At 37.2% G+C, this 12,886-nt stretch overlaps 1 protein-coding gene across 6 annotated transcripts in view; it reads right to left on the reverse strand.

The window, feature by feature from the left end:
* The window catches only part of dlg1 (MAGUK family member discs large 1), a 539,916-nt gene extending 527,117 nt beyond the window's left edge, over positions 1–12,799 (reverse strand). For 2 of the 6 annotated variants that reach the window (XM_069122833.1, XM_069122830.1), the window contains exon 1: positions 12,434–12,799. In XM_069122833.1, coding sequence (XP_068978934.1) covers positions 12,434–12,452 — 19 coding nt within the window. In that variant the 5' untranslated portion in view covers positions 12,453–12,799. Of the gene's footprint in view, positions 1–2,607; positions 2,797–12,430 lie in introns of those variants that run through there. The other 4 variants (XM_069122828.1, XM_069122823.1, XM_069122821.1 and 1 more) reach the window with 4 other exon arrangements.
* Between the last annotated feature and the right edge of the window lie 87 nt (positions 12,800–12,886).

Here is a 12,886-nt window from a genome sequence, read left to right on the forward strand (position 1 = left end):
CAAGAACACCGAGAATTCGCGATGAAGAGTATAGTCGTGCTCGGTTATTGCCAATCCATTCTTCAAACACCGTCTTGGATTCTCAGCTATGTTAATGTGACGAGCCAAGCCTGTCCTGAACTTCTAACGATGCCAATTTATTCGTTGAATTCTGTCTGGAATCCTGATATCACGATGGTTAATATGCCACATATAATTTACCACTCCAAATCAGTTAAATCACAAAGCCCGGGATTTTCCGTTATTCGTCCATCGAGAACTTCCTGAAACCCTTTTCGTTGCCAATTCGTGAGCTAAATTATAATCAAATTTTGGAACGTCTCACGCATACCATACACGAACTCTTCACCTTGTCTAACATGTTTTATATTCAATGATATTACATTATCTGTTTAAAATTGTTTCTCACTTTCTGTGATTATACATAACACAGGAATATGTTAAACAGTTTTGTATATTACATTTTGTGGAATTTAGAAATTTAAATATATTGCACATTCCACGTTATGTGTATATATAATATAACATAATGTATACATTATATTACATATATTATAATAATATAATAATATATATTATATTACTATATTAGTTATATTAAGTATGTTATACTTAGCATAATATCAAACAGGTACAATGGAAATATGATAATATATTCAGCACATTAATTTATTCATAGAAGCCTTTCTAATTTTCAATAGGATTCATGGTTGGAAATTTATGTATACATCATATCATGTGGAATATGAGAACTAATTTCATATTGTAAAAACACGAAGAGTATTTAAAGAAGTTAAATTAGATGATCGTAAGAATAATTACAGCTGAAGATCTTAAGACATTAAACTCTATGAATCCAAGATCGTGAGAACAGATAGACTATCGATCCTGGAAACTCGAACATGAGTTCAAAGCAAAGGTAATCATCAAAGATCACCACAAGACTTTAAGACTTCAAGCTCCATGAGTTCATCTAGAAGTCCATCTTGGACCACTTCATAACTTAAAGTCTTAAGTTCCATAAGGTCAGTGCCAAAGAGATCCGCTTGAGGACGAGATTGGAGTTTTGTGATATCGAACTTGTCAAACCCGGCATGGTTGTGAAACTCAGAGGTATAATTATGTGATGGTGGCAGAATTTTGGAATAACCCACGACGAATCCTTCTACCTCAAAGATCATACAGCTCATAGAAAACAAGGTCCTCCGGCTTAGAGATGATTCAAGTCCAATTGAAAAGTGCTCATAGAATACACTTCAAGAAACAAGTTTTTTTTAGAAGGAAAAGGAACTTTATGCATAATGTAATCCAAATTCATGGAAAAGAAAAATGTACCTGAAGAAAAACCCTGTATGCCCGAAGAAAAAACCCGTGCCACCTCTTAGTTACAAAGAAAAATCTATGTTCATTCATTTGAGTAGATGGCATACACAAAAGCCAAGAAACGATCGACTAATGTTTATTAGCGCTTACATTTTCCTCTATACAGACAACGTTGTGACGCCATCTTCTCATATTATTAATAACCATTTAGAAAGTGAAATTTGACTTCAATTCTATACTACAGTATTCTCATTGGTATGTAGAACATTTTCCAATAAGAAATCAAAATTTTTCAATTTTTGCACTTATAGTGTTTTCTACAAGCACTCATTAATCGTTCTCGGGATAAGTTGTAACTGACTCCACAAACTTGGAATGATCCGCAGCAGGCTATCATAGCATTATTTGAGGATTAGTGTATCTACGTGTAGTGCAGAGGAAATTACTAAGCAGAAATTGTCTTCATCCGTACCCTGTCTCAAATATTTGACACAAGACGACAAGATTCATCCGCTTACGCTATCCAGAAGCCTCAGGTGACGGAAATAGTTACCGAAAAAGGGAGACGCGTGCAAAAGTATAAGGGCAAGAATGAATGTGCACAGCTATTTGGTGTTAATACTTTTACACAGAATATAACAACGTCGAACGGACTCATGGTAAAAAAATCAATTTCAATGTCCAATTAAAGTAACAACATCGTATCATTGTCTTTTTTTACTCGATCTTTATAACATCAACGCGAAAAATATGTAACTACTTCGTTAATTATATATGTATAGATTATCACATAGATTGATAATCTTTAATTGTCTCGACTTCCATACATTTGAATATTTTTTGCTGTTAGCAAAACATTACTGTAATAGCAATGAGTCACGAAAGGTATTCCAACAATTCAGTTATTTGCTAATTAATTAGCTAGTTCGGTATTTGGAATTGCGGTTGCAATCCGTAGAGAAACAAATTCCAGACCTTCTGATACGACATTACTCTGAATCACATAAATCATGAGTGAACAGAGAAATGACAATAGAAATCGCCTGACTACTTGCATTGATACCTAACCCAGTAAAACGTAATTTCACATGTCTGAAATACTCGTAAATCTTTGCGAGAGAATAATCGATACTTTTCTGCTACAGATTATTGTGGTTGGTGGTGGTAGCTTCTTTTTTCTATCTTATTAAATGAAACATGTGAACGATTGATTAATTATTTAGGATAGAGTATAAAATAAGTATTTCTACAAGCTTCCAAAGCATAGTGCAAATTTCTATTTACCTGCTGTCCCATTTAACGTAGAATACATCACACTTTTCATTACGAGTTTGCGCTGCACCAGATTCACAATGGTCCATAGAATAGATATTACCGGCAACCACATATTCAATTGTAATATCAAAGTTGTATATTGTAAATTTTCGAGGACGATCCTTTCAGATTCGCAATCTTTCAACAGAATCGTACAGTTCGTTAATTATATAGATATCGAATGGCAACACTTCCTTTCTCGTAACAGCTTCTCCAACTTCAATTACACTTTAACAATGTCGGAAAAAAAATTCTCTATAAAATTGTACTTATTATAAAAGGATCTACTGTGATAATATCCTCTCGAACGCTATACAACACAATTTTGTACGCAATTCCCGAATGTTGTGAGCTCGTTAAAAAGTTGGACAAGTTGGAAAAGTAGCAAAAGAGAAGTGGAGAGATTATCGACCGTAGATGCGAAACGGAGTCAACGAGACACGTCTGAAAAAATCTCAACACGAAACAGCCCAGATATCGTCATACGTATAGACGATATATAATACATAGACAGCAGTTACATTTCTCACATACTCGTGTTGTGTCATCACACAGAACTCAAAACATTTACCACATCAGCGAAATACTTCCATCCAGCTCAGTCCTCGATCTGTTACCAACAATTATAATCTCCTTTCTTTGTTCGTTTTTAGCGATATCTTCGTTGCATATTTTACGTATCTTTATTCTTCGAAAATAAATTATCTAATAGAGTTCGCTGAAACGCTGGCTTGATGAAGCAATAGTCTCCATAGACTTCGTCGTATCACAAAGTTTCCATGTTATACTTCGATTTTCAACTTATTTGTTTATCGACACTTCACACAATTTTATTTAGCCTATCACTCGTACATGTTTTCTAATACAAGTTCCGGGATATATTCTGCAAAAGATCATTCGATCATTTTCGCCATTATCCACCTCGATTGAGATATATATTTCCAATTTCAGAGTCCACAATGGCGCGCGTTGGCGCTTCGCCAACACGCTTCCTATTTATTTGTATTGTCACGCCTCTGCACGTGGTGGCGGTTCGATGACACGTGACACGGAAAATTATTCATGAACGGGTTACGATTTTCGCGAGCTCGCTACCGCTGTCAATGTCGATAATTCGGCGGAGAACCAGTTCAAATAACTACCAAATGAAACACGGAAAATACTGACAGCTCGGAATCTTTGTTTTGTTGAAAAAACAATTTCGAACCGTTCGACAGACGCACCTGCAACATGCGTGGGCACCATTCGAGAATCGACTGCTCGTACATACCCTAAATTTAACATTCTCGGCGACGCTCCACATTAGAAGAATCATGTCTATACGCAGCATCTTTCTATGTGTTCGTATGCGTATACACTTAATGTTGGTTCCTGTGTGTGGATAGTTCGCTACACTGTGTGTCGCCTGTAAAGATATATCTACACGTGTGAACGGCCCTCCGTGTGCCCCACATGCAGGCAACATTTATAGACTCACATATCCGGTTTAGTGTTTTATATATTATGTATATAAATACTTTAGTCGTGCGATGAACCAGGTGCTTGTCCAGATCGATAAATTCCATGAGTATTGGAATGCATATTTAAATTATGATAATTCGTCATATGTAATTTTAATGGTAATAAGGGAAATTTATTAATAAACATTTTTCTAACGAAGATCTAGTGGGAAATTGTTTGAATTTCTATATATAGAATTTCTCGGTTCTACTATGCACTGTAACTTCACGATTCTCAATCGAGCGTAAAGATCTCTTCCACTAGTGCCGCTCTCAAATTTCTGCAACTGGCAATAAGCAAGTTATTATATCGCGGTGCTGAAAATCAGGTGGAATTTAATTTCAATCCTCCCTCCTGCGGACGTATTGCATAAAATTCCCATGCGAGCTAGTCAAATATATTGTATAAATATGCATACGCGAATTAATATTTGTCCACGTGTAACTTGCGTAATAACGCACACGTAATACCACGAGAGTGTGCATCTTTCGATATTACGCATATATTCGTCTCTTTCATAGCTGAGCCGTGCCAAAATGCGAAAGTATTGTATATATCAACCAACGTATTATTAAACCATTGAGCAGAGATTGATGAAATATTAACGTACAATAATTCCTCCAAAAATGTCTTCTAATCATCGTCCGCTGTGTGCCAATCTAAATTTGCAAAACGGAAGAAGAACTAAGGACACTTCATAGTCTTCGTGAGATAATTTGAAATATTTAAAAGCGACATTTACTTTCCATTTTTGTGAGCACATGCGAGTAGCACAGTCTAAAGACAGATGAGTGATTTCAACACACGAATTGATAGCACGCGACGTCACGGACGCCCAACCTGGTGTTCGCCAGACACGATCTATCGATATTAGTTGGCAACAACGACTTGCTCATCAACGCCAAGTACATCGCTTAACGATGAAACTCGATCAGTTTGACGAGCTTGACGACTTATTCTTTTTCAGTGTTATATACTTATTCTTCCTCCTAATTTTGAACCTTCTTAATAACTACTCTTAATATATAACCTACTTTAATAACAACTGCTCAACCTTAACTTATAAAAAATATTATTTGTTAAGACGAGAAGCGAACGTCAACAAAAAGACATAATTAACCAGGAAATTTTATTGATACCGAGAGTACGCATGCAGCAAACGAGAATTCTCAGGTAAAGTGACTTGTTAACAATTGAAATTCACTGCCTGTAAACGCACCCACATTTGTATGTACATTCTCCAGGACACAATTAGGTTTACGGCGACACCATTGCACGTGTAATACCTGCAACATGAATAATTCTATCAACTTCCCGAGAATCTGTACCGATATTAATCGAGAATAATAGCCGTGGATCCCCTTTCTCGCTAGCAAATACGCTGACCATTAGCGTTCATAGAATCATCGAACGTGCTACTTCATTCCACGTATTTCAAATGTTTCAACGTACATGAGCAATATATACCATGCCAAATTGTGAAATCTTGTCGCTCAATAACGAAGAGACCACGTTACTCGTTAATTATATGCTCATGATAAGATGCTTATAGGTGCTTATAAACCTATGCGTTATAGTGTTTACACTTATAGAGATATCTTTTATGAATATATGTACGCTACACGGAATGGTTTGATGTCATTAATACTGTTATAAAACTCGACGTAATATGTTTAATTAATACATTTACACACTTAATACATTTTCAGATTGGTTTCAAATTTTACCTATACAGTCATGGCGATCTTTTGTCATTACAGCGTTAATGAAATTTCAAAATGTTTTACGTAATATCTACAATATGGACTTAAAAGTTTTCTATGGTATGTGTTCAAATACTTTTGTGGAGAAAAATATAGCGTACTTCTATACTATACGTTCATAAACATACTATTCACATTCTACGATTTTTCAGCCGTCTATCACTCGTAATCATTAACGAAATTCTTTGTCGAAATTAGTATCAGGAAACTTTCCCACTGGGCCATTGCGCATTCAGTTAAGCTCTGAATGATTTATGTGCGTTGAAACAGAGCTGAACAACGCTAACGTAGCGAATTGGCTACTATTTGTATCTGTTTTCACGTTAATTGATAAGATACGTCCAAAGATAGAAATGCTGTGACTGATGCCAGTCAGAGTATGATGAAACCGACTGCATACTCGACCGCACGCTGATGTAAAATGAAATCAGAGTGGATTGGAACAATGGGACCACAGAGGAAGCTGAACCGCGGATATCACCAGGAACAATCTAGCAAACACGAAAATTACCATGCAATTAAATTACAAAACTCGATCGCGATTTCGTGATTAGAAAGCTTATACGTAAATCATTCGTGCCGATATCGGACAAACAAAATAATCCCTTTGCACGAATAAATAGATTCCCAAGGATCGAGGATTCCTAAGGAATAAGGCAAACGAGACTCGTGAACTTAACGTTGGTGATGAAAATAAATTGTACTCGAATATCAAATAATTTAACTGGTTGGCTATACCTATCTTCTTTAAACTGACACTGAAATAGAAATACGCAAGAACGAAAATAGATCGGAGGGATGAACTTATGATATTCGACAGAGATTTCGTTTAATGCTCCAGTAATGAATTGGCAATATTGTAATTAATTATTGGAAAAAATTATTTTCACTAAAAGGTATAATTATTTGCAAATTTTAAAATGAGATAAATATTTCTTGTATATTTCGTTTAAAATAGTAACAGATTTACATTTAATAGTAACGAGGAATCTAGTAATATATTAAACATATAAATATGTAAAACACCGTATCATTTTGGATTTTACTTCGTTGGAACTTTTCTTTTTTCAAGAGGAGAAATCGTTTTAAAAGGTAGCATTTGATGACTTCCGCCTTTATGTAGAAAAGTAAACAAGTAAAACCTTGGACAATGAGAGAATCCGAAAGGACGAAGAATCCAGCTAAGCGATATGGATACGAACTAACATTAACGATCTTGGTTAACCTTAAGTCAACGGATTTACGGCAGAAACCAATACCGTGAAATACCTGTGAACTCTATACCAAACGGAAGCCACCGAATTGTTTCGCTGGAACTTTCCCAGACGGCGTGTAGGTGCAGCCGTGAATAGATATTCCTAAAGCTACCAGAATCCAATTTAACGTCATCCCTACGCTACTCTTCGCTTTCCAGCATATTTTAATCCTGAGCATTGTCTACACTGTCTGGACGGATTCATTATCGATGATTGCCAACGATCTGCTAACCTGAACGCGATTGTTCGACCTTCTTCCCCCATTGATTGCATATGCGACCTTGTTATTCCCTTTTCCTTTTTGAAAAAGAGAGAAAGAACGAAGTTCTTTCCTGTTCTTATCGATTCGAAGTTCGTCGTATTTTATCTCGAAGGAACTGTAATAAAAAGGAAACTCGCAGCTCTCTAAATCTAAATGGAGTTTTGAATAATTGAACATGTTTAACACGTTCGACTCCATGTATATAGGTCACTGGTAATTCACGACTTCGCTAGGGGTGAAATGTTCATTAAATAATCAAACGGAATTTTTGATTTTATGCTCACGCAATACAACTAGTATGATATTATAAGAAACTTTAACGAAATTAAAGCTGAACACTACATCGTTTGAGACGATGGATTTTTTCAAACTAATCGAAAAGGAATCGTTTGTGGAACTATATCTCAATCGGAAGATATAATACGCCATATAGAACGCCAATATCACGAAGTTACGAGACACAGTTAAATATGTAGCCGATTTCTGCAAACCGGTGAGCGTGTCTAAGTACATAAGCCCTCGGCCCACTTACCATTCATTGCTGTCATTATCAGCCACACTGTCTCCCATTGCATCCTATATCGTCTGCGTTCCGCATACGTCACGCTTATGTGCACATACAGTATAACTCCTTACGAATTTACGGGTTAGAAATCACGCTCATACATTCGGCAGCTATGAGACAACAAATTAAAAGTATGCACGTAACCGATAAACGCGCATACGGAGGAGAAAAACTGTCGTTTACAAAATCCCAGCATTTATTGTACTTTTATGATATTATAATATGCTGTATTATCAATGATCAGAGTAGCAATGGAAATTGTAAATAATTTTCTAAAAATTATGCCGATGTAAATAGTTAATCGTACATATATGGAATCATGGGATGAAATATTTCGTATCAAACGCGATCCTACGATATTCAAACATATGCGCTTTAGGACGCGTTTATCTCCTTTGTTATCGTAATCACGATCAAACAGTTTGAAGTTCTAGAGTTCATACGACTACAATAGTAGTCTAGTGCCTCCAAGAATTGTTCAAGGTATACTTTCAGGAATACTAACATCATGATGTGACTATAGAAATTATTGAAATATACTATCCTTACTTTCTAATAAAGCATTCATTTATCATATTCTATAAGTTTCATTTTTATAATATCAAATTATTTTGTAATCATATGGAAGTATTATTAAGTAACACGAAATTTAATATACTTGAACGTAAATAATTAATATGTAAATATTACAATAACATTTTCGTGAAATATTTCTTCATAAACATAAGTTAACGTGACAGGCTAACAACTAATTCTCTATGCAACAAAGGCAGCCATAATAAAGCAACGAGCGCGTATGCAGAATTAATCGAAAGGAACAAGAAACAGATTTCGTGCCTTTTATGAATCAACCACTTTTACCACGGTGCCCTGTTTAGAGTCGTGCAACCGGTATAAAAGCTGGCGCGCTTATTTGTCTTCAAACGCGTTGCAACTTCCTTTCACGGTCTTTTTTCGATAAAGGGCAGCAAAGTGAACCGACGGACCCTTCGTGGCCGACATACCATTAAAATCCACCCTTTTTCGAGGTTTTCAGCGCATTCACCAACAAAACATTGTGCCGTTGGAGACGCGGCTTTACGACGTAGAAACACCGCCGAGAAATATAAAATGTACATACATCGGCATGCATAAAAGCTTCGCGAGTTGCCGGGCTAAGCGAATCACCGACCCATAAACCATCCTTGACTCTGTCCTCGTCTTTGCCTACGAAGCGCCTGCACCGCAGAAATTGAAAACTATCGGCGTCGTTGGTTGGCTCGGTGTCGCGCGCGCGTATCGCCTTACGGGCCTGGCGGAAAGAAGCGAAAAGAAGTACAAAAAAAATTCATTTTTTTTTCATTCACTGCCGTAGTAGCTCAAAGGGCGGGTGAACCGGCGCTTATGAAACCGTGGTGAGATGGTAACGAAGCGCGACGATTTCTAAATAACCTCGAAATAGAGATAATTAGGGGCAAATTTAATTACCTCCATTCAACACGATGTATCGGCCAGGATGTTTTATAACCGGGCCCGCGTAATTAACTACGCAAGACATTTTTCCACCGAAGGCAAGGAAAGCAAACCATAGTCGCAGAAAACGTTATGAGTATATCTCCGAAACAAGAAATTCAAATGCCTAAAGACCAACCGCAAATTATATAATATCACCTCGCAAATGGGACTGTTGGAATTAAAAGCAGAAAGTGGTGAGACGTGTGAAACGACCCAAATTCGAACGATCGACATGGATCTTTTTTCGCTAATAGGATTATAAAAAAGCACTTAGTGAGTTGGACAATCGATTTCGTTTCTCGCGTACAATCTTTGGAAGATGTGGAACCGATCCTCTTCGTGTTTTACCTATGTATATATGTACTTTGTAGTCGTGTAATCCGCGTTTTTAAGTTCGCGAGCAATATTTTTCCTTTTCCTAATATACACTAAATCTAAGAATCTAAATCTGAATAAGGGAAATTTACGCTGGTAACAGCGTACATAGAAACGCGTCAGGATTTTTAACGTGATTTAAAGAAATAAAAGATAGTACCAGCAATAGACCGAGAAATATTAAATGAAATGATGGAGACATCGTGATAGATCAATACAAAACTGCATTTTAATTCGTCTATCAAAAATTTTTAAACGTCCTATTGTTTCTTTCGCCGCTATATTTTCATGCGTTCTTTCGTTCTTTTAAGGTAATCGAAAATATCGAAAAAAGAGCGTGGTATAGCTGATGTTTAAAGAATAATTACATCGATACAATCGATAGGTATCACATCGACGCGAAAAAATTATGTTTCAGAAGTACGAACTACTTGGATGCGCTACTGAAATTCTTCCTATCGATCGGTAAGGCATACATAGAGAGAGACGCCGCTTGCTGGCACGTGCTACTACTAAAGAGTACTCGTTTCCATCGTATCTCTATAAGAGGTCAACGAGCAGTCAGGATTAGGGAAAGTCCTCTTCCAACTCTATCAGATTCTCGTTACGTTTCTTTATGCGAGACCGGATCGTTTCGTTCAAACACCAAGTTCTTTCCCAATTCAACACCAAAAGCATGGAACCCGACACATTTTACGATGTCGTTTTGTAATTTATTGCACGCAATAACGCACGTAATTTATAAAACAAAAGTTCTTCGAATAGTTGAACGAAGTTGCGGCTAAGTTATCGATTAGTACTAAATCCTCTCCATTTGCTCTGACCCTAGATGGTAACCCGTCCATAAATCAAGTGCTATTGACACCAGTTTATGGCGTTGGAGCCTAAGAAGTAACGATAAATAGGCAGAAGACTAATGAGAGAGGTTGTGGAAAATGTCGTTGACCTTCCGCGTAGTGAAAGTTGTATAGGCACCAACGGCTCAAAAAAGATGGTGCATATTGATACTTAATTAAATACCAATGTTTATAATTAAAAAATCAATTATCTATGCAAAAAATACTATTTATAATATTGTAATATGTTTGTTAGAATTTGAGAAGATTTGAGGAGATTAGAGAATGATGGACAATTATCTTTAGATTAGTTGGTTGTAGCGTTATATGCTCTGTAGTAAAGGCTATTGTTGGCAAAAGAAAGTTGTTTTTGATAGTTTACTATGATCTTTGGTTACCTGATCTTTAAACATCTATATCATGATCACTATAGAATCAACCCACATCTCAAGAACCGCTTCAATAGAAATAAGACAGACAAATTTATTCAATTTGTGAAAGAAATCAAACTCCTAATCAAAATAATGTCAGTAAATTATACACTAAATAATTGTTAACAATCAAGCAGTTAATGCAATAAGAAAACGGAAAATACAGATAAAAGAATACTATTATTATTCCATTACAAAATTTACAAGGTAAACATTCATAATTTAAAATGTCTCAAAGAAAATTAGTAAAAGCCAAGGGTCACTCGCATCAGCTGTCACGAACAGTTTATTAAGATAAAAAGTGACTTTATTGGGAGGTAAAATAAACGCATTGAAACCGATCGTAAAGGAAGGTAGAATAAAAAGAAGGGAAATTTCTAGAGAATACACGCGATACGACCAACCAAGCCTATGGCCTATCTGTCTCGTCACATAATCGCGGCAAAAGAGTCTCACCAGAGCTGAAATTATTGCGTTTTCTTGGACCATGTCCAAGCACCGACAACTAACAGCCGTGTGATTATTGCAACATATTCTACTATACTGGCCTACATCGATGAGACGAAGATCCCGTACTCGATACTTCGACCTATCGATCCTTCCCATATTTTCGATAATTTAACTTAACCGTTTAACAAACGCAACCTAACTGTAGTTAACACGAACTACGATTAAAGGAACGAAATAAACGATCGAATGAAAGAAATGGATAAAATGAAATTACAGGAATTATTTAATTAAGGATTTGAATTAGCTTTAATAATGACATCGCGACATCGCGTTCGTAAAAGAAATAGAAACGACGCGAGCACCACGAACCAAGTAACACTGCACGTGGTCAAAACTCCAACAAGTTATCATGATCATTAATCATCCCTTTAATAATCATGCGCGATTACACCGAACGCAATTTTGCGTTCCCGTAAACATGCGACCTCTCTCGATTAACTATGTAATTCAAGGTCGAGCGTCGTGCGCAACTCGCGCACGGCCTGGAAAAACTAACAATAACAACGAATTGGCGAAGTCTTTTTCACCCACGGTATCGACGATTAAACCGTTTGCGAATAGGTCACGCGTTCTCTCTCGCATTTCGTTGAAAAGCACGTGAAACTCGATAACCCGATGCCAGTGAAAGAGAGAAAGAGAAAGAGAGAAAGCAGCGATTAAAGAGGCATGCAACTGACAGTCAGATGACAGCTGACTGAGTGACCCATACGTATCGCCCCTCCCATTGGACGATTCTGGATTTTACTTCGAATCGACATGTTCAGAGGGTGGCTTTTGTTTCGATAGAATAAGAGAGCTTACCACCTTGCTTACGAACTGGCATCTCGTTTGATGACAACTAAATCCTGGTGCACGTATACGTCAGAACACAAGGCTATGGATAAAGGGTGAACGTCGACAAAGAAGCGTAAACGGCACTACTTTACGGAAGGGTGAAGAAACGGGAAAGAGAGTAACACAAAGAACGGTGTGTCACTTCGATACTCCACGATCGCGCACGGTTCACTATTGTCACGCGAATCGACGACCTGTTTCACGGGTGGCGTAGACGGGCATATACACGGCTCGGCACGTCACTCGCGAGACCTCCCGGTGGCCCGTCGAAACGTGGTAAAACGAAACGGATATAAACACAGGCCGCCACCACTCGGCCACGGGCAATATGGCGTCGCGCTTATTCTAGCAGTCGGAAAACTAACTAGTCGTGAGAACGCCACCTCCGATTGGTCGATCGCACCATACGTGACGTCAGGTCGT

Source organism: Bombus flavifrons, chromosome 11 (assembly GCF_040668555.2).
Source record: "Bombus flavifrons isolate JBK064 chromosome 11, iyBomFlav1_principal, whole genome shotgun sequence".
In the NCBI taxonomy this organism is placed as follows: Eukaryota; Metazoa; Arthropoda; class Insecta; order Hymenoptera; family Apidae; genus Bombus; species Bombus flavifrons.